The sequence below is a fragment of the Denticeps clupeoides genome, chromosome 8 (genome assembly GCF_900700375.1).
Source record: "Denticeps clupeoides chromosome 8, fDenClu1.1, whole genome shotgun sequence".
NCBI classification, from domain to species: domain Eukaryota; kingdom Metazoa; phylum Chordata; class Actinopteri; order Clupeiformes; family Denticipitidae; genus Denticeps; species Denticeps clupeoides.
In genome coordinates this window covers 12,300,176-12,323,382 of record NC_041714.1, presented here as the reverse complement: position 1 = coordinate 12,323,382, position 23,207 = coordinate 12,300,176, and the positions used below count along the sequence as shown (strand labels likewise).

Below are 23,207 nucleotides of genomic sequence, written 5' to 3'. Positions count from 1 at the left end.
GCAGTGAATCTGAAGTGCTAAGCACCTTGAAGCTCTAGGTCCGTTCATTGTCCACATTTAGTCTGACTAAAATAATAATTAAATTTTACAGAAATTCAGTGCATCCAGAAAGTATTCACAGCGCATCGCTTTTTCTACATTTTGTTATGTCACAGCCTTATTCCAAAATTGGCCATTTTGGCTGCTCTGGAGTAAAGCCACTCCTTTGATATCTTGGCTGTGTGCTTAGGGTCATTGTCCAGCTGAGAGATGAACTGTCAACCCAGTCTGAGTTCAAGAGTGCTCTGGAATAGGTATTCATCCAGTCTCTGTACACTGCTGCAGACAACTTTCCCTCTATCCTGACCAGTCTCCCAGTTCCTGCAGCTGAAAAACATCCCCACAGCATGATGTTGCCACCACCATGCTTCACTGAAGGGATGATTTTGACCTGGTCCTATTGATCTTTGTCTCATCAGACCAGAGAATTTTGTTTCTCATAGTCTGAGAGTCCGTCAGGTGCTTATTACTAAGACGTCTGGCCACTCTACATTTACATTTAAATTTACAGCATTTATCAGACACCCTTATCCAGAGCGACTTACAACCAGTATTTACTGGTTCATAGGCAAGTGTCTTACCTACTAGGCTACTACCACCCTCTACCACTCTACCATACAGGCCTGACTGGTGGATTGAGGTTAACCCCCAGGCTGTCCGGCTCCTAAATATTTTGCCCCAGGATCCACATCCACATCACCTCAACCACATCTGAAGTCCTAAACCATCTTCATATGATTTTTCTCCCTCCCAAACTGCACATTACAAACTGAACATCAGTACTGCACTCTGCACTTTTTAATTGAAGTTTTACACCCTGCAGTTTAATCTTTAATCTCTTACTACCTCACACTATGCCGCTATGTTATGGTCACCATATAATTTCATATCACTACTACTGCCATTATTGTCATAGCATATCATAAACCACATACACTCATTGCTGCTACTTGTCTGCGGGTTTGTCTAGTTTGTCTCGACCTGCACTATTTTATGGGTCAGCGCACAATGTCCACAATGTCCTTGTGTTTTTGTTTTGTGTGTTATTCCATTTGCACTGTGTCTTTTTGCACACTGTGAATCTCAAAAACTTCGCAATCTCATCTCTCTGTGTACTTGTATATAGTGAGATGACAATAAAGTGGACTTTGACTTGTCATAAACGCACAGATTTACTCACGAAGAAACGTGCAAGTCTCATCATGTGTCACACTCTAACCTGACCAGCTAGAAACCACTAACTGAATCCGGTTCCACTTGCAGTCTTCTGACACAGGACACAAAGCAATATAACATAACCACTGGACATAAAACAATAAAAGTAGTAAAAATAACAATAAACATCGCTCCTTACCCAGCTCTAATTAAAAGCTGCAGAGAAAACCTTATCTTAACCTTGTCTTAAAAATGTCTAAAATGGGAGCAGATCTAACATGCAAGGGAAGGTTGTTCCACAGCTTTGGAAGATTTTATCTGTAACCTTCCCCAGATTTGTACCCTGAGACAGTGCTGTCTTGGAGGTCTACAGACAATTCCTTTGACTTGGCATTTACATTTTCATTTACGGCATTTGGCAGACGCCCTTATCCAGAGTGACTTACAACGTGGGTGGTAGTAGCCTAGTGGGTAACACACTCGCCTGTGAACTCGAAGACCCGGGTTCGAATCCCACTTACTGCCATTGTGTCCCTGAGCAAGACACTTAACCCTAAGTTGCTCCAGGGAGACTGTCCCTGTAACTACTGATTGTAAGGCGCTCTGGATAAGGGCGTCTGATAAATGCTGTAAATGTAAATGTAACGTGCTTTCAAGTTACCATCGATGAAGTGATCAGTTCCGGTTCATTAGGACCCCCAACTTTGAATACAACCTTTTTATTCACTCTGTTGTAGATTCTGTACACAAGTTCGACAATAAGAAAGTTACAAATTAATCTAAATATTCTTTAAAGAGGAAGGTCTTGAGCTGCCGTTTGAAAATATTCAGTGACTGAGCAGTTCTGACCTCAAGGGGTAATTCATTCCACCACTGAGGGGCCAAGACGGAGAAGAGTCTAGATGAATGTCTTCCTTTTACCTTTAGTGAGCAGTACTGGAGCAGCTCGGAGTATACGAGGTGCAGTGCGAGGTGTACCCACTAGGCTACTACCACTTCATGCTTGGTTTATATAGACAGGTGTGGTCCTTTCCAAATCATGTCCAGTCAACTGTTTATACCACAGGTGGACTCCAATTAAGCTGCAGAGTCAATTTTGTGCTTCATGGCAATGGCTGTGAATACTTATGTACATGCGCTTTTTCAGGTTTTTAAATTTTTATTACATTTGCCAAAACCTCAAGTAAACTTTAGTTTCACCCATTATGGGGTGTTGTCTGTAGAATTTTTGTGGAATTGTGGAATAAGGCTGTAACATAATGTCAATATGTTCTTGTCATTCTCTTAATATTGAGTCCTGTTTGCCCACTGATTGGCTTATGTCCATGTACATTCTGCTAACCAGATTATTTCTTATTCATATACAGTACTACCTAGCAATTAGCCTCTTAAATATTTTGTTCAGTTCTTTAAGAATCTTCATTCTTACACTAGTGTCATCCATACCTTGCTCACAGTGAGAGCCTCACCCATAGAAAAGGGATCTCATAAATATCTCAGTTGTTTCTGTAAAGAACAACTAGACTGAAAGATAGCAAACTGACACTCTCACTTTCTCCTGCTTCTCCTAAAGACATGTCAGTAAATCTCATGAATGTCATATAATGTGAATCAATAGTGATGTCAACTAGGTCATTAAACCATCCTCAAATATCTCATGAATTATATCACATTCTTTGTGTCCCCTATTTTTGGACAAGTTTCATTACGTTTCCTGAGCTATGATAAACACTATAAAACACTTTTCACTAAACAATATAATTTTCCTGTGGGTACTCTGTAAAGCTGTGTAACACTTACTGTCAGGAACACTGATGCTAATAGGAGGCCCACAGAGAAGATGAGTCCTTTGCTGTTCAAGTGAATCTGAAAAGAGAAAAATTTATTATTCACACAGGGTGCTTAACAGGAAAATGTAAATGGGGTATTTTAGGCACCGGGAATGAATAGCTGTACGTTCTTTAGAAGATCATTATACACTATCCAGTATGTCTCACATCTTTTTTGCTAAATTTATGAAAACTTCTCATATTTCTGATGTTTTCATTTGTTTTGATGAGTTCAGTTTGGAGGCACAGTCAAAAATTGTCAAATAAAAAATTTTCATACATAAATAAGCATGTTTTGTGAAACAGTTTGCTGTTGCTCTACATGGTAGAACTGTCAGCTGCAGGAACTGGGAGACTGGTCAGGATAGAGGGAAAGTTGACTGCAGCAGTGTACAGAGACTGGATGAATACCTATTCCAGAGCACTCTTGAACTCAGACTGGGTTGATAGTTCATCTCTCAGCTGGACAATGACCCTAAGCACACAGCCAAGATATCAAAGGAGTGGAACCTATAGGTATGTCAATTGTTTCACAAAACATGCTTATTTATAAAAATGTTTAATTTGACAATTTATGACTGTGAAGGTGCAACCCGCCTTCTACCAGCTCACAGTGGCCACCACTGACACCAATGCTCCCCAGCAGACCAGCAGCATGCAGCCAGCTCCACCGGGGGCCCCTGTGAGCGCCCAGGTCAGCCGGGTGCCTCCCGTCCTGTCCCTAGAGAGTCCAGGGCCGGAGCTGGCTTGTGTGTGTGTTTCCTGAGGGTCTGTCTTGTCTTGTATGTCTTTTCCCTACCCCTTCTTATCAGGTGACATTCTTGCAAATGATATGGTCTCTAGCCTGGAGACCCGTGACCTTACTGCACCAGTCCATGGTCCTTGTGGTCCTCAGTTCTCCCCTCATCCAGTCAGGGTTGGCGCTCAACCCAAAAATATTCTTGGGGGTTATTGTGTATAAGTTACTGTGGAGGAGAGAAGGGTGGAGCACCATCTTGCTGACTGGGGGAACAGGCCCACCTGACTGGACTGGGACAGGGCCTGCAAGTTCCCTAGTCTGCCTGACTGGATGTGCAGGGACAGGGCCTATACCTTCCCCAGGCCACATGACTGGACACACAGGGACAGGGCCTGTGCGAGTTCCCCAGGTTGCCTGAATGGAGAGGCAAAAACAGGGCCTGCAAGTTCCCCTGGTCCCCTGACTGGACATACAGGGACAGGGCTTGCGAGTTGCCAGGTCTGCCTGACTGGGCACACTGGGACAGGGTCTGTGAGTTTCCTGGTCTGCCTGACTGGACACACAATCACAGGGCCTGCAAGTTCACTGTTCACCTGCACAGACACGCCCAGATAAAGCCTGAAAGTTCCCTGGTATGCCTGACTGGACACACATGGACAGAGCCTGCGAGTTCCCTGGTCTGCCTGACTGGACATGCAGGGACAGGGCTTGCGAGTTCCCTGTCCACCTGACTGGACACACCCAGACAGAGCCTGCAAGTTCCCTGGTCTGCCTGGCTGGACATGCAGGGACAGGGCCTGCGAGTTCCCTGGTCTGTCTGACTGGACACGCAGGGAGAGGGCTTGCGAGTTCACTGTCCACCTGACTGGACGCGCAGGGACAGGGTCTGCAAGTTCCCAGGTCTGCCTGATTTGACACGCAAGGACAGAGCCTGCGAGTTTCCAGGTCTGCCTGTTGGGACATTCAAGGACAGGTCCTGAGAGTTCCCAAGTCCACCTGATGAGACATGGTGGCACAGAGATGCATTACTCGAAATAGTAAATAAATTATATAGATTCATCCTAATAATAGTTTTGGTATTTTGTTTCATGATTGACTATACTGTTCTGTAGATTTTAGCATCATGACATGGATTTGTCTTACAGGCAAAAAAAAAAATACTGCTTTATTTAAGCAATTAAACTCTCATTTGCTATGTAATTTACAATGGATTTACTTATCACACCACCTTAAAAACACCAACATATATGCCTAACCTATCCATTGCAAACGTTTGAGCAATGCTGCCTCCTGTTGGACTAAACATGACACAAACTTTGAACAAAAACCCTCAAGAAGAACAGAGCTGGCTGCTGTTATTCAGAAAAGATGTGGTCAGCTGACTCAGCAAAATAACAAAATAACGCCCACATAATACTAAGCCCCTGACAGAAATGCCACTTCCCCTCATATTCATTTGGAGGAAAAGAAAAGAAAAAGAATCAAGCAGAACTGAAAACAAACATGTCTGGTCGGCAGTAAATCACTTCTGGAGAATTGCGTCTGTTTGCCTTCTCGGGGTAGCAAAACACATTCCTTCATGGTCTGAGTGTTTCAGCATGTGTGTTCAATTTAGCCCGACTGGCCTTCAGCACTGATCAACAGGTGCAAGTTAAGCTGCGTTTCTCCTGGATCGCAGCTTTGTCTGTTGTTTTGAAGTTGTGCAATTTGAGACTGACAAGAAACAAAAAACTGAAAAAAAAAAAAACATTTTCATGAAAATAATGGAGTTCACACAAGAACATGTGCAACTATTTAATGATCTTTAAATAATCTTAATTATAAAATGTATCTGCAACTAGCCAATACATCTCTTCCATGCCTGGAGGGTGAGAAGAACTATTTTTTATATGTGAAGACAGCCACTATAGATTTAGATTTCAGCTTTGGATTTAAATTTAGTGCCACACTGACAGCAGCAGGAGTCACTGTTATCATCAACATCATTGGGCGTCAACTCACCGTGGAGCCATAGCTGATGGCCAGTGTCTGCACGGCCCAGGGCAGACCCAAGCCAACCAGGATGTCAAACACATTACTGCCAATGGAATTAGAGACGGCCATGTCACCCAGTCCTGCGTATGAGGGAAGAAAAGTATATTTCAGTAACCAAGAATCAAGAACGAAAACTATGCCATCAGTGAACACTCCTGTGGGTGAATATAGGTTGACACAGATGCTATTTCGTTCCTTCTGTATTGACGTTCTTCTTTTAGCACTGATGAATATTTTACGAAGAACGCAGAGGGTAAACAAAGACAAAAGCATTGACTTGGTGGGTGGGAGTCTGAATATTTGTTTGTGATTTCACTGGTTCTTGGCCCTTTAGGTAACAAGAGAGGGTGACAGCAGGTTCCTGCCACAGGCAGCTGACAACACTCCGTCACATCTCACTTTCTCCCCCCTGCTCCTTCATTCTGCTTACACTCCAGGACCTCACGAGGCTCCGCTGCTGAAAGATTAATGAACACTTTGATTCACTGTCTGCTCTTTCCAGTTCCCACTGGCACCAGTGGGATGGGTCCCAGCTTGCCGTGGTGCTTGATGCTCAGTTAGCCCGGTGAGGGACAGCAGAGAAGATCACAGTTCCAAAAAAACTGAGTGCAGCCCAGTTCTTTAGCTCATCTGCACAGCTAATGTCAGCATACTGCACTGACACAGTGTGGCTTTCACAAGTGGTGCTTTCACACAGATAAATTACAAAATGAATGCAGTAGTATGCAAGTGTACATGGACTATTGCATATTTAAGATGTTCACACTGGCTCAACTGTAAATTCATGCCCAAAATAATACATTTTAGTAGAACAATAGCTCTCACAATTGTACCTTCAAAAATATTTGGCTCTCTAAGAATCATCATTAAGACAGGCATGAAAAAATAATATGAATAGTATTATTCATATTATATAATATGAATATTATTTTTATTTTCCACTGTCTACACTGCAGTAAAACAATAGGATATTAATTGTAAAACAATGAGTGCCACCAGTTCTTGCCAGGGTATGTCTGTACTAAACAAGAAGCTGAATAAAAAGTGTTTAGAATTGTAATTCCACAATAAATCCTGAATCTGCTAGACTATTGCTGAACTAACTTGCCCAGTTATTTGACACAGTGCTGTATAATCCCATCACCCTCATTATGAAAAGTTTGTGTTACTCATTACAAATAATAATTCTGAAAGTACAAACCCTGCCGTGCCACGATGAGACTGGCCATGCAATCGGGTACACTGGTACCAGCTGCCAGGAAAGTGATGCCCATGATCACATCAGGGATCCCCAGGGTAAAGCCAATTACAGTGACCTGTAATGGGAGGGAAACAGAACATTTAAAAACATTTAAAGAGAGCTTTACCCAGTGTACATAGTATTATGTCACAGTTAGAGAAATCTTGGGATTGATCATCTCTAATGTATGAATTCTGCTTCATTGGAGAGTAATGGCTTCAGTATAGACACTATTTCTCACTCTTATAATGTTTTATTGGATACAGAGTTGTTTTTATGTAGATTTCTGATGCGATATTACAATTACAAAATGAATCAGTTAAAAATTAAATTTTTTCCCCCATGCAGGAACCATGCTGGAAAAATATGCTGTCACCCTTACCATCCACACCATAATGTAGGACAGGCCAGCAATCCACAGAGTAGATGTGATGAAAGTCACCATAAACCAGCGTTCCCAACGTGGGTTTGCACAGTTGGGCACAGTGAAGTAGAGAAGCAGGCACAGTGGCCATGCAAACAGCCACTTAAGCTTATTGAACACACCAGCTAGGGGAAACACACAGATGCAGCAGTGAGAAAACAGATGCAATGGAACCCTACCATTCAGTCATTGTGTAACACCCATGAACAAGGACACTGGGCACTCAATTAAACTGCAGCCCGATATACTGCTAAGTTGTGCTAGAAAATTGAACAGATACAATATTTTCAAAGCAACATTTAAGTATTGAATATACAAGCATTCTACTGACTTTTTTATTTGTAATAACCACAATATATATACAGATTAATTGTTTAAAACAAATGTCCTAATTTTTCATGACAATATACCATTAATAGTCAATTGACAATGCTATTGGTTTTTAATTAGTGCAATTGTTTTCAGATGTAATAAGACAATTGAATTAGAACTCAAGACTAATTGCTACTGATAAAAAAATTCTCTATACATTTTTGCAGGTATTCCACTCATTTCCAGTCATGTCCAGCTATTGTCATAAGCAGTGTCTGCACTAAATGTTTCATCAATTTGACTGATGAAAGCCCTAAACTTTCACCATCTTGCACATTAGCCAGTCAAAAGCCAGGATAGGAATATACATGGCCCTACTGACCATCCTCATAAGGCATAAAAATGCATTGTTCTTCTAGCATAGGTAATACCCTGATTCAGTAAACGGGGCGTGTCTGGTTTAGAGGACAATTATCAAAACTGCATGATTTTTAAATGATTACTATCTTTTTACCACAGTGAAGTTTTATTTGCTTCTGTAGATATTTTAGGGTATATCTGCCAGCCCTAGTAAGATTTCGCCAAAGTTGGTGAGTTGCGGACTCTGGCACTGTAGTACCTGGTGCCTGAAAGGGCACAAAGGGCCCTTCATTCTCATCCTCTTCCTCTTCATCTTCATCATTCTCGTTGTTCTCGTTGTCCTCATTCTCATTCTCTGTGTCTGTCCCAGGCTCTTCACCTCCTCTGTCATCGTCACGGTGACCACCACGACGACCATTAAGCCCCTTTTCAACCCCAACCAGACCGTTCTCAACAATGCGTCGCCCTGGTAACTTGACTGTCACCTCAGAGTCACCGTTACTGAAGCGGCCACTTATCAGACGCTGCCTCTGTAGAGCCATACACACACCACAGAGACACAGACAAATACCACTAGACAGTCAGGGATCTTAGTGGATTTAGATTTGAGTATAATGTTTTTGTTGGTCAGATTATATTAAGTACATGAAGTCAATATTTTTCTCTATATGTGTATCTGCAAGCAGTCTCACCTCAGTGATGAGCATGCGTGAGGCCATGGTGAGGCGTGTTCTGGGGGAAAAGTGGCTGGTGATCATGATGCGCATCCCAGCTTCTGAGAATGACAACTGATGAGGGTATGCAGATAGCAGCTCATCCACCATCAGCACTGAGGGCTTTCTGTGGAAGTTAGCTACAGTCCACATGCAAACATACAAACACAAATTCACAGTGAAAACTGCATCCTACGGTATACATGACTCAAACAGAGAGCTTGAATGTAAACACACACACACATTTCTTCAGTAGCACCACAGTGGCATCACAGCTGTCATCCATGTCTGTGCTGCTGGCTCTTCCATTGCCCAGATTAGCAGAGTTCTTCTTCCTTCGCTCCAAGAAGCGCACCACAGTGGAGTTCAGTCTGCATCAACAGAAACTTGGGTAAATGAAGTACACCACTGTATAATGGTCTATACTAAAAGTAACCTAGGGCTTGCATAATGAATTGACTTGTACATACTTCATGATCAAAATGTAGACAAGGTACAGCAGGATGAGCGTAAGAGACTCCCACCTAAAATAATCAACAGCAGTAAGCACATTACATTCAAAGATGTACTAATAATAAATTAAAGAAAAGACAGACAACAATGTCAAATTTAGTGTGTTACTCACCACGTCACTTTCTCATCATATATGAACTGGTTAGAAAAACAGACATAAAACCCCCAGTCAGGCTATTATTTAGCTATTAATGAGCATAAATCTTTTAAGCCTTAGACAAAAATTTACCCTAAAAGTTAATAGGTATGGATGCCTAATCTATTTGGGTTGTAATAACTGTATATCACCACCAGGGGGTATCAGACTCATATTTTCATCTTTGCACTCATTCAATCTGCCCAGAAGCAGAAGTTCTTTTAATAATGTAAAAGGAGTCTGGTTTTGGGTAGAAGGACCATTTGTGCGCCTTTCTCTTTGAAGTGACATGAACCTACTGGTGTGGATTTTAATGTGGAGTCAGAAAATAGACAGATCTGAATTCCAAAAAATCTGTAGTATCATATTTAAATAGGAAAAAACTATTATCTGAAAGATGCAGGAATATTTGGAACTAAAAAAACCTGTATGTAATTCTTGACGTGTAATGACCACATGACCTTTAAGGTGTTCAGAGGAGAATCCAATCAGCTTCCCATCCCGATCTTTCAACAGCTACAGTGTTCCGGCAAAGCATTTATTACAATGTCATTGTTTATCAGGATCACCATCCAGGCCCTTTCCAACACAAGAGCCAATCTACAATTTAACCACAAACCACCCTTAAACTGGCCATCCCACAGATATGTTTATGCATTAGAGACTTGCATCTAGGGAGTCTGAATGGGAGCTGCATGTTTACAGATGCCTTTGGTGCATCTGGCTGGGCTTTGGCACTAATCGGATGCTAAGGTATGTCAGGCGGTTAGAAGCATTGTTGTTCCCACTGATGGCTGATCCCCTGGCTGAATAAAATGTAATCAAGTAAGTGGTGCACTGCTGCGAAGGGCTGGCTGGCCCAGTCATGCAGATGGATGCCAGAGTCACAATATTTAGCTAATTCCAGCCTATCGGCATCTGCATGAGATTAGCGAGCCAAGCAGATGCTGCTGCTGGCCCCGGAAACCTCTCCTCTCTCTACGCCTGGCAGCGGCCAATGCTAGCTTCCCTAAGAAAAGCTACCTCTGCCACCCTAACACTCCACGTCAGTGTTGTTAATCGGATCTGAGTACATATAGTGACAAACACGATAGTCTTGTTATCACCTCTGCATCATTTTGGTCCTTTATCATGGGTGCCATACCACAGGAACAAACATTGAGTGCTGAGCCAGAAAGGAAAATTCCAGCACTCCTGCAGAAAGGTTCTGAACTTAAAGAGAGCCTTGTAAAAAACATGGTGCATACACTGTAAAAACAACACTAAGTGCGGGATAAAGTCATTTTCTCCTCTCCTTTCCCCTCCCTTTCTTTGTAGTTTTTTTATTTGTGCAGCTCTGTGCCAGGGACACATGCTGGGCCCTGGGTAAATACACCCTCTTAGCTTCGGGCTCATGGGCCCAGTGGAAGAGCTACTCTACTACGCCTACCAGCACGAGGAGACCCGTGGGTCTTGAGAGCGTGCAGCTCCTTTTCTGCCCAACAGCATGAGGAGACCCATGTGGACTGAGAGTGAACTACTCCACTGGTCCCAACCAGCACAAGGGGGCCTGAAGGAAGACATTGGAGTAAAGAGCATGTTGCCCCACAAGAAGCACTTAAGCTGCTTCTACTCACCACAATCAGAGTTGCCACAGATATAGTGTAGTACGTTGAGTCCCTCATTAAGGTCCAGCATGAGAGTCGAATTGCCTGAGTCGAAAACACAGGGGAAACAGAACAGGAACAAGGGGAGTGAGTTAAGAGATCCCTGCACAGTACTAGCGCAGTGACCGCAGAGCCCAGATTTACATACATTCATTCAGCAGAGGCTCATGTGCACAGACAATTATAGGTTAACCTCTAACAGTGTTGCCAACTCTAGCAGACATCCTTATCCTGAGCAATCCTCATCCAGTACCACAACTTTTCCTTTCTTAAATCACTTTTCCCCCTCATTTTGAAAACTGGATCCTCTGGTCTGTACCTGTTCTGTGCTACACTTCACAAATAATATACCCATTATGTATATAATGGTTATGTATTTGGTGAGATTTTTTTGGTTTGTGAGTGTGAGATTGTGATAGTTGGCAGCCCCACAAATAAGCTACTCACTCACCTTCAGTCATGATACAGGCATGAGAAAAAATGAGTAAATGTAATGTATGTGAGTGGGAGGGTGTATGTGGATGGAGCCCATAAACCCGTGACTAAAGTCAAGTGCTCTCCAATGAAATGGGTCCAGTAAACAGCAACATCTCTCTGGCCCTCTCTCTATTACATATACAGAAAATAAAAAATACAGTACTCAGATATTAATAAGCAATCTAAGCCCTGGTATGTCCCTGTGTGCTGAGAAATGAATAACCCCTTCTGAAAATGGATTATAAAAAGAAAAAGACGAATATGTAATTCGTCTTCTCTTACATAATGTTTCCTGCCTTACATAATCTTGACTATGCAGAAATCATTTGTAGGTGAGTTTGGATAGGAAATGGAGGAAGACAAATAAGCAGCTGGTCAGGTTAAACTATAGAGACCTTAAGTCTTGTTATCATTTTGCATGTAATTTAAGGAGAGTGAAATAAAATCTCAGATAACAGATGAAAATAAGGTCTACTGAACCTCCATGTCCTGTTGTGTGTGATGATTTAAGTGCTAGTGGACAAAATCTGTGGGCAACTTCAAAAGATTGATAAAAACAATGTAAAGAACAGATTTCAGTTCTTTGTATCTCAAAGAACAAGAACCAGAAATCAGGTATAGTCCATCACATCTCAACTCTCTTTGCATGGAGACTTGGATATACCAATGCACATTTTGGACAATCAAGGCTGTGGGAAAAGAAAAATCTCTCTCTCTCTCTCTCTCTATGTTGACAAGAGGCAGACACCTTTCTTTTCTTATGTGAGCATGTGTATATAACAGTCACACCTGCTTGAGGCGCCATCAGGATACTACTACTACATTTTATTGGAATGATGACTAGCCAATAAAGAGGGGTTTGAATGGAAAAACCCTTACTTCTAAAGACAACATTTGAACCAGGTGAACAAAGTGAACATTAATATACAATACACAGTATAGCAAATATAAAGCATCACAAGTTTACCTGTCCAGCAAATATCCCACACACTCCAATGATGCAGAGGACGTTGAAGACTGCTGAGCCCACAATGGTCCCCACCCCCACATCACCCTTGGTGATGAACACACCTGTATAGGAAAACAGATTACAAAGATTTGTCTCTCCACCTCAATCCCAAACACAGCACATGGCTGAGTATTTTTAGTGAATGCACAGATGTTAATTACGCATGGCAAAAGAAGTATAATACAGAGTAGAACATATGGTTCTTTCCTAGAGTAAGCTTAACCTTTACCAACTAAAAATCTGTGTTTATTGAATATCACGACAAGTAATTAAAAATATATAACAATTCTAAAAATATGCAATTTTGATACAGCATTCAATGTCTCTCAACAGTAATTCTTGAGCTGTTTGAGGAAAAATGGTTACCAATGATGGAGGTGAACAGCTCTGGAGCTGAGCTTCCAGCTGCCATGAAGGTCGCCCCTGCCACATCTTCACTGAGATGCAATCGCTGAAAGTAATTGAAGAAGAAAAAGCAAAAGAGAAAGAGGGAGATAAGGAGGGTGCGGTACATCAGTACAAAACTACTGTCACATCCATCAAATGTTACAGACTCTGTCTAGTAAACAGCCCCGAGTCTGAGTGTTTTCTTACCTCGCAGATTTTCTCCAATGACGGCACAAAGTAGTCATCACACACCAATGCCAGAGCATAGAACATGTACATTGCCTTCAGGAAGAAACAACAAATGCACTTCTGTTACAAAAAGCACTAATAAAAATAATACAAAAAAATGCTTCTGGCAAAACCTTACAAATTCATAGTAATGTTATGTAAAGTTAAAAGCAAGCAGCATTGAAAATTATACCGCAAAAAAAAAAGTACTGGCAAATATTTAAAAATATTTAAAACACACATAGACTGATCCATAGAAAAAAATGCAAAAAAGTTCCCATCAAATACAAGTGTAGTGGTTGAAAATGTATGTCAACGTGTGTGTGTTGGGGGGTGGGAGAAGGGTGGTGAGAGAGGGATTAGACTTAAGAACATCTGGTGACCCTCACTGACACTGTGTTTTATAGGGTTTGAACTGCTTCTGCTGTGTACCATAAACCATGTGAGATGATGAAGCTTTGCAGCAGTGTGTGCCATGCCACTATAATGCACAGAAAAAATTATATATATATAGGAACCTGTACTAAAAATGTGTTACTAAGCATGTTATAAGCCAAAATTCTTGACTTAGTGAGGACATTTGGTCACTACATAAACATAAATATATGCCCACACCACCCACTCTCTCTCCTTGAATGTCTACATAAGCCCACATGCATGCACATGAGCAACTATTTGTGAGTACCTTCCACAACTGACCTTCAGGAGTCCATTACATGCACTGGTGCACTGGGAAGCTATATGTGTCCACCTTCAGGGCTTTAAGTGTCCTGCCCAAGTGTGTCATGTTAAGTGTACACAGAAAAATATGCCTGGCTTGAATGTAAATTGAACAAAAATTACATTAAGTCAAATGCATTTGAAAGTGAAGTGATTGTCATTGAGAAACACTGCAGCACAGCACACGGTGCACACAACGAAATGTGTACTCTGCTTTTAACAATCACCCTTGGTGAGCAGTGGGCAGCCATGACAGGTGCCCGGGGAGCAATGTGTGGGGATGGTTCTTGGCTCAGTGTCACCTTTGCAGTTCGGGATTTTTCTTAACCTCTTGGCCTGTTTTCTTAACCGCTATTTCTCACACTGATATCTGTGCTTGCAAAATCAAAATATTTTTCTATATATGCAATTTAGACAAAATTCAATCGTGACCTTTGACAAATCAAACCAATGCACACACAGGCAAAGCATACAGACACAAATTTATAGTAGCACTGGCCAATCAGCATTTCAATCCCAGCATGTTCGCAAGACTACAGAGTCAGAGACCCCGAGGACAGGTAAATAAATGCAGTAAACAAGGCGAAGGATCACAAGAGTAAAAAGTCTCCCTCTCTCTGACCTACTCACCAACAACAAACAATGATGCAATGTGCTCAGCGTTGAGAGAAATCAGTCACTGTGGAGGGGATGTCAAGGCAAAAGTAATTGTTTCTGCCATAATGTACCTGAGAGGATTGAGAGACCGTCTAAATAATGCTACCATAATTCAAGCACCCATCTGGATGTAGCCAGACTGTGGGCATGAAAAAGGAACATCTTCAATCTATTAGGGACTGCAAAACTAAAAACGTACAACAGAATAATATTGGAAAACTGCAACAGGTTTTATGGTTGTTCAAATTCTGTTCAAAGTTTTGAGGGACACTGCCATCCAGTCCATTTCACTGGACTGAAATGGATGGTGGTAGAACTCTTTACATTGCATGCATTACAATAATCAGCAACTACTTTAAGGATTAAATGCTTAAGATTTATCGAAGAAGAACAATATGAAAGAAACTCCAGTTTTGATGAACTTCAACAAGCTTTTGTCAGGGAAAAGAAAGTGATGCGGTCACAACTACATGCTTAGCTGCTTAAGTGCCTGGATAACGTGTGCCGGTGTTTAATAATTCCTTAGTTTCTTGGATCTCTTACATCTGTTCCTCTTCAATCTTGCAATCCTGCATGTATTTAAATCAAGTTTATGAGGGAAGTGGATTAGCTCTGGTGGCCGGTGTGTAAAAGTAATAGCCATTTCATTTTTTATTTCAATGTTACTACCTTGGAAAATATTGGTGGAAAAAAAATCTTTCAGTCATTTGGTCCGCTGCTACCACCACCATAGAAACACTGACAAAAAAATGCACTTTGCAGTGTAAATCATAAACAGGGACAGTAGATAATTTAATTGTGAAAGAACACTACATGTTCTTTAGGGCAGTGGATCATTTTTCTAAATGCATAATGATGTCAAAACTTAACACAGTAAAAAAGGAAATAATCTATGCTTAAATAAAGTAAATAGAATTTTATTAAATTCATTTTTATAATAGCACATGGGTGAAAGGTTGAGGGGTTTGAAGGGGCCCTGCGCACAATGTGCCAGGATGGGCTCTGGCACACACAACCTAATATGGCTTAAGTGGTTATAGATATATAGTGAGTAAGTAATAAAAAATCATTTCATATTATTCTTTTCTGTTACCTACTAGAAATGGGACCATGGAAACAGAAACAGGAAAAAGAAACTAAAAGGAGTGAAAAACTCCTTGTGTTTAATCACAATCTAGTTTGTATATACAACCATAGAATAACTGAAGGGATGCAGTGTAGAAATGCAACTTTTGATGGGAAGATACAAAAAAATGACAGACTAGACGTAATACCTCGACATGAATAAGAATGTTCCTCAGAAACAATGGCTGATCTGTGACCCAGAAAGTGTGTGGGTGTGTGTTAGCATGTATTCATCTTAATTGGAACCACATATCTACCACAAAGATTTATCATGTGTACTCGAGTGGGGGAAAACTTCGAGCTTATATTTAAAACTATGACTAAGACAACATAGAGGCTCAAATGGGGTTGATATGGAAACGATCTGGTTATATAGTTTTTTATTAAAACACCCCGCAAACACCCAAACGTAAATACAATGGAAGTACAATTTAGTGCAAATTACTTTGGTGTTCTTCATTACTTAAAATTTTTACATTACAACTAAGGGCCAATTCAGATGATAAACACAAAAACACTGTGTTTTGTACTGTGTGCATTTAAATATTTAGAAATATTCACAGTTAATACCAACTCTAGTTCACAGGTGGGGTTTGTGCTTAACACCGTGCATTGGTACATTTGTCACTGGTGCCCTGTGCTGATACAGGTTCACACTGAGCACATGTGACAGACATTACAGAGTCTGGAGATGCTGTGGAGAACGATGCTGTGGAGAACGCAACATCCTCCAACAGCCAACATGACCGGTTTGGCAGTGGGTCAGTAATGGTGTGAGGGGTGAAATTTCTTTGGGGGGCTGCACAGCACTCCATGTGCTCACCAGAGGTAGCCTGACTGCCACTAGGTACCAAGATGAGATCCTCAGACCCCTTGTGTGACCATATGCCTGTGTGGTTGGCCCTGGGTTCCTCCTAAAGCAAGACAATGCTGGACTCCTGTGGCTATAGTGTCAGCAGTTCCCACAAGACGAATGCATTGATGCTATGGACTGGCCTGCCAGTTCCCCAGACCTGAAACCATCTGGGACATCATGTCTCGCTCCATGCCACGTTGCACCACAGACTGTCCAGGAGTTTGCAGATGCTTTAGTCTAGGTCTGGGAGGAGATCCCTCAGGAGACCATCCGCCACCTCATCAGGAGTATGCCCAGGCGTTGTAGGGAGGTCATACAGGTACATGGAGGCCACACACACTAATGAGCCTCATTTTGACTTGTTTTCAGGACATTATAACCAAGTTGGATCTGTCTATATTGTGTTTTTCTACTTAAATGTCATGATCCAGTCCGACAGGGGTTACTCACGGTCCGGAGTTCGGACCGGAGTTTCATGTTAGTCTTGTGTAATGTTTCCTGATCGTGTTCACCTGTTGTATAATTATATAATTGTATAAAGCTATCCTGTTCGTGTCTGTTCGCCGTCGGGTCATTGTGTGGTGATGTTCCCCTGTCCTGTGTTTTATGTATTAAACCCCTGTCCTGTGAAGTCATGCGTATGTGTCCTCCTTCCTCGCCGTCCAGCCATCGTGACATTCAATTTTGAGTGTGACTCCAAATCCAGACCTCCACGGGTTGATAAATTTGATTTCCATCAATAATATTTGTGTGGTTTTGTTGTCAGCACATGCAACTATGTGGAGAACAGTATTTAATAAGAATATTTAATTCATTCAGATCTAGGATGTCTTAATTTTGTGTTCCCTTTATTTTTTGAGCATTTGTTGTATATGTTACATATGGTTCTTAAAACAATTACCCAAGGTCCCAATATATGTGTGTCTGTGTGTGCATGTGTATATGTGCATGTAAAGTGAGACACTCACACAGAGGACATGCAGCACCACAGCACCTTCAACCCTCTCTTTGTGTGTGAACAGGTCCCTGGGAAACTCATGCAGAGCTGTGAATGAAATACACAAACTGTCAGAATCAGGCAATGTATACACAATTACACACAAGTTACAACAAGTGAACACGAGGGCACCAACGCAAATCATTCCACGTGACTCTGGGGCTTCTTTCATCCTGTGCCATCTAATTACAGGGGTCTAAATAAAAGAGTCTCCAGGGGATACACATCTCAATCTGAACTCGTCGCTGTCCTAATGAAACACTGAGTCATTTATTACAGCAGCCCAGTTCTCCCTGAGCTCCCACCAGCAACCTGGTACTTTTGTAGCATGCTCCTGAAAGTACATTGTGTTTCAGGCCGAACACGGGCCCTCTGTAACTCTAAACCCACCGCCCCCCGCGGCAGCATCGGTAATGGACTTCTAGAGCCGGAGCCGCTAATGTACAGCCAGGAACACAGATGCAGATTTGGAAGGAAATGGGCCTCACTCCCCCCGAGATGGAGAAAGCAATTGCAGAGATTGGGACAAAAAAAGCAGAAAGAAAGGGGGTGAAAAAAAGAGAGTATCAGCTGTGGGTTTGCTGGAGCGTTAAACCTGACTCATTCCCCCACTCCAGCCCGTTGCCATGACGTTGACTCCGAAACGAGCAGCAAGTGAACGCGGCGCAGTAATAGGTTAAGACAAGCTCAGGACAGGCATGCTGCGAAGGAACAGGCTGAACTCAGATATTACAGTGGGTACAGGGCAGCCAATTGGCACCATCCTGGGAATCAGGACCGGGGGCAGTGTTTTAACTGGCTTAAAACAATGCCCATCTTATAACTCACACATGTCTCGTATAGCTCTTTCTGTAGCACTGCGAAGCTTCTCAATATTTTCTTTATTCTGGCTAGGGATATGGTAGGGATATGATAATTAGGAGACAAAACCAATCAACGTGAGCAATCTGAAATAGGAACAATGTTTCCATGTGCGAGTATGTATGGCTGTGTGTGTGTTTGTTGCCTAGCACTGTGCGGTGACATTCTCTCACTGGACAGCCAAGAGGTTGTTGTGCGTCAGCAGGCTTCACTGTGCCCTCGATGCACCAAAAATGACAGAGCAATCAAAACTCATGAACTGACATGAGAGAGAGAGGGCGAGTGGCAAAAAGACAAAAATACCCCACAAACAAGGGTAAAAAGTAAAAACCATATGTGCATTATGTTAAATTGAAGTCCCAGATGAAGCCCCTCCTTGCCATGAAAATGAACATAATCCCAAAGAACGCATTTCCCCTGCATTCCAGCCCTGCCACAAAAGGACCTGCCGAGATCATTTCAGTGATCCTCTCGTGAACACAGGTGAGAGTGTTGATGAGCACAAGGCTGGAGATCATTCTGTCATGCTGACTGAGTTAAAATAGCAGACTGGATGCTTTAGAAGGAAGGTGATGCTTGAAATCATTGTTCTTCCACTGTTCACCATGGTTACCTGCAAGACAACACGTCCAGTCATCATTGTATTGCATAAAAAGTGCAAAAAAAAACCTGAGCATTTATCAGGTTTCAGGGTTCGTAAGAAAGTCCAGCAAGAGCCAGGACCGTCCTCTAAAGATGATTCAGCTGCAGGATCGGGCTGCCACCAGTGCAGAGCTTGCTCAGGAATGGCAAGAGGCAGGTGTGAGGGCATCTGCACGCACAGTGAGGCGAAGAATTTTGGAGGACGGCCTGGTGTCAAGAAGGGCAGCAAAGAAGCCACTTCTCTCCAAGAAAAACAGAACAGACTGATAATCTGCAAAAAGTACAGGGATTGGACTGCTGACGACTGGGATAAAGTCATTTTCTCTGATGGAGCCCCTTTACATTTGTACAATATAAGCCTTTGAAACTTATAAAATGCCTGCAATTACACTTCAATACACTACAGAAACAACTGACATAAAGATCTAAAAAAAACAAAAACAGTATTTGTGTCATTCTCAAAAGTTCTGGCCATGACACTAATAAATTGATCAACCAACACCAGCGAAACAGCTCTGACTGACTAAGGCAACTGGCTCTAACACCAAGATTTCCACACGAGATTTCCACATGTCTAAATGAAGACATGTCTTCTTTTTAAGGTCCTCAAGCCCATTGTTGGCTTTTGTTTGGTTGAACTGGGAACCACAGCTGCATAGCCCCATATGCACCACGCTGTGCTGCCCTGTTTGCTCAGACCTCTTTCTAACATTTCCAGCATTATACTTGCAGCCAAATGTGTTTGAGTAAATAGACAGACTAGCATGTACTTGGGTACACTCATCAATGAGGCCATGGGTGGTTATGACACTACATTTTTGCACCATCAATGTTTGTCTCACTGTTCTGTGTCAGACGCACAATTTAGTTTAGTGGCACATATGTTCAAGAATGTTTAGATTATTAGAAATTTAGATTTCTACAGGTTTTAGTGCAGATGCCCTCAAACTGGCAGTATCAGAAAAATATTGGTCAAATGGATGAGAGATAATTTAAAAATCCTGTATAATTTGTTTATTCTTCATGGCTACCAAATATACTGAAACACTGCCCCAATTCTCATCACTCTCATGACCAAAGAGCTTATCAGCAGCCCCCATATAGAGAAGAAAAAAACATAGCTTAATTGATTACAGGAACAGGACAATTAAAATACAACTGGCTAGAAAGATGAAGTTGGTGTCAGGGGTCTGTTTTTAACAATGAACAATCACCTTATGCTGCTCTCTGTCATGCCTTTTAAAATATGACACAAATGTCACAGTGAAGGTATTTTGATTCCTCAATACAATTAAGATTGATCAGATTTTCTATTTAAAACAAGAACCACTTCAGAACCAAAACCATATCGGATTTTGTGACTCAAAAATTTTGGGCACTAATTTTGAACATGTTTGCTGGTGTGACGTTAAAGGCACCTTAAAGATTTACATAAATAAACACAAAAGTACATAAATAAAGATAGAAACATGGTTTTAATGATGTTTGCTCGTCTGATGACAGGTGCAGGTTAAAATCACCCAGAATGAGGAAATAGCATGTGTATGTGTAATAATGTCTGTTTTTTTTTTTTTTTATCTAATCAAAAACTGATCAGAATAAACATCTTCCTGCTGGGCTATTCATATCACCTCTTGACCTCAGTTTCTACCATAATCTTGAGAATTTCTTTGTGTAAAAGACGCCAGATTTGCAGCTTTTTCATTTCCCTTCCAAAAGCCCTGCTTCCTTTGGAATCCCTGTAACCAAATGCTTTCTGATGCTGTTTAGGTTGTGATGCATGAGATTAATCTATGCAGCAGCTGCCAGCACAGGGGTGTAATATCTGGCATTACTTTAAGATAATATGTCCAATTACAATTACAATAATCATTATCTAACATTATTTATTTGGTTTAATACTGGAATTAAAACTCCACTTTAACTATCCTCAATGAATACCTAGCATGCAACAGAGCGAATGAGCTTACACATATAATGCATGAATCTTTTAGTCCCTTATCGGTGTTAGATAAGAGAGAGATTTAACCATTAATTTTATAAATGCAAATACATGAACATTACTGGGATACTGCTTATAGTACACATTAGATCACAATCTGGTGTAACAGTAAGATAACAGTTGAGCCATATATTGGCCTTAAATCCCATGTGAAACATTGCATTACTGCATTTGCAAGTCTAGTTTACAATCCGGTGACATCACAGGTGTTATGTGCTCCCATTCTCCTCCTACTGCAAATGTCAGCCTGCGCTATGCACCTCTTTCATCCTTCTTCTGCAGAGCTATGGCAATGTCATAGGTTAAGCCTCTTATACAACAGCAGAAAAGACCCAGGACAGGACACATTAAAAAAAATAAATTAAACAAATCTCTTGAAAATATAAAACTAATGATGACATTAAAAACTGTAAAGATACTCTGGATTTTACAAAATACACTTACACATAAATAAAAAACAAGATTCTCTTCTCTTCAGACACTTCATTCAACTAAAAGGTCCTCTAATCAATCCATTTATCTAAAAGCAAGGTCGAAGACACTCTATCTGGGGAGTGAAAAGAAGGTATTAAACCTTAATTAGACATTATTGGAATGTGGGACTGGGGCTAAGTAAGAATGATATAAATCAATGCTGGACATGCTTTGATTGTGTCCCTGCATTCCCTGAGACAGAAGCCCTCTCTGTTTCATCTGCAGTGACATTGCCAGGGGGTAGTGCCCTGATCAGAACATGGGTGAAACCGGGGAAAATTGGATGGGTGACCTTCCCATCGACTTTTCAGCCACATGGTTGTCTCTTGAGTATATAAATCTAGTTCCCTGTCTATGTTAGGAAATCGTTGTTCCTATTCATGTTAGTGATGTCTGGGTTTAAAATGAGAAAGCAGTTTTTATTAATGCCAAATTAGCCAAACTGAACAGTCAAATGCTTCTACTGTCCATCCGTAAACAGAAGGTCCTCGAACCACCAAAGCACCACTGAGGTGCCACTGAGCAAAGCACCGTCCCCACACACTGCTCAGCGGGTGCCTGTAATGGCTGCCCACTGCCCACCAAGGGTGATGGTTAAAAGCAGAGGACACATTTCATTGTGTCACTGTGCGCTGTGCTGCAGTGTTTCACAATGACAATCACTTTCACTAATAATAATTCAGCTTTTCATTTCACTATAGAGGTTTTGTTGCAAAAAAGCACAACCTGCACACAATCAGAGGATAACAACATAATCAACTGACATTTGTAATCATATTGATTAGAGTAATCCATTGCTCAAGTGATTATCATAAGTTGTATAAATTGTATACATAATATAACATTTAACATGCATTTTCTTTCTGTCCAATAGTAGCCAATGTAAAGGTCAGGGTGGCTTCAGTTTTGATAGTGACCATGTTTGAGTGAACAGAGCCAGTGTAAGGGAGCATTTGGGAAGGAGAGATTCACACTGAACTCTACAATATGGCTTCTCATGCACAGCAGCCAGTTCCGTCTGAATTCTAACCCTGACTCTCTCAACAGTTCTGATTATGGTGCTAGTTTTATGTACATTGTAAGTCTTTCATTTTAAAATTAGGATGCATGTCACACTCAAAAACATGTTTTGCAGAGAAAATGTACTCTGTAAAAACCTGATAAATAATTATATCATAGTACATGGCAGCAAACATTACCATTATGGAAAGCAGAGTGGGAATGCAAATGTATTATGCCAACTTCTTGTTTATACTCCATATATTTCATCCAGCAATGCAGAAAGATAAGCACAGAATATGTTGTGTGATATCCAGTGATCATTTCAATATGATGACATACATTATACATTACATGATCTTTAGATATTTCAGCTGCTCAGTGGAATTCAATGGAGATAAATCAAATCAAATACAAACATGGGTGTAAGAAACCAAAAAAAAAAAAAAAGAAATCTGCCCGCTGTACTAATTCAGACACAGGAAAAACACACAAACACACACACCAAAATCCCTCTTACAAAACTACGCAGGATCAGGCTGGATTGACTTGCCCAGCTCCAGCAGCTACCCCCGAGGGCCGGGAGACAACAGCATAGCCACTCCACTCCTTTTACATAACCACACATGCATT

The 23,207-nt window shown here is 41.4% G+C and overlaps 1 protein-coding gene across 1 annotated transcript in view; it reads right to left on the bottom strand.

Annotated features, from left to right (window-relative positions):
* slc24a3 (solute carrier family 24 member 3) overlaps positions 1-23,207 on the bottom strand; it is a 67,804-nt gene that overhangs the window by 3,695 nt on the left and 40,902 nt on the right. Inside the window, exons 3-16 of the mRNA XM_028988947.1 lie at positions 17,568-17,644; positions 13,221-13,295; positions 12,993-13,077; positions 12,585-12,688; positions 11,111-11,185; positions 9,471-9,496; positions 9,316-9,369; positions 9,089-9,216; positions 8,825-8,985; positions 8,392-8,662; positions 7,419-7,585; positions 6,998-7,112; positions 5,764-5,876; positions 2,995-3,060 (exon numbers count right to left, since the gene is read on the bottom strand). Coding sequence (XP_028844780.1) covers positions 2,995-3,060; positions 5,764-5,876; positions 6,998-7,112; positions 7,419-7,585; positions 8,392-8,662; positions 8,825-8,985; positions 9,089-9,216; positions 9,316-9,369; positions 9,471-9,496; positions 11,111-11,185; positions 12,585-12,688; positions 12,993-13,077; positions 13,221-13,295; positions 17,568-17,644 — 1,517 coding nt within the window. The remainder of the gene's footprint in view (positions 1-2,994; positions 3,061-5,763; positions 5,877-6,997; positions 7,113-7,418; positions 7,586-8,391; positions 8,663-8,824; positions 8,986-9,088; positions 9,217-9,315; positions 9,370-9,470; positions 9,497-11,110; positions 11,186-12,584; positions 12,689-12,992; positions 13,078-13,220; positions 13,296-17,567; positions 17,645-23,207) is intronic.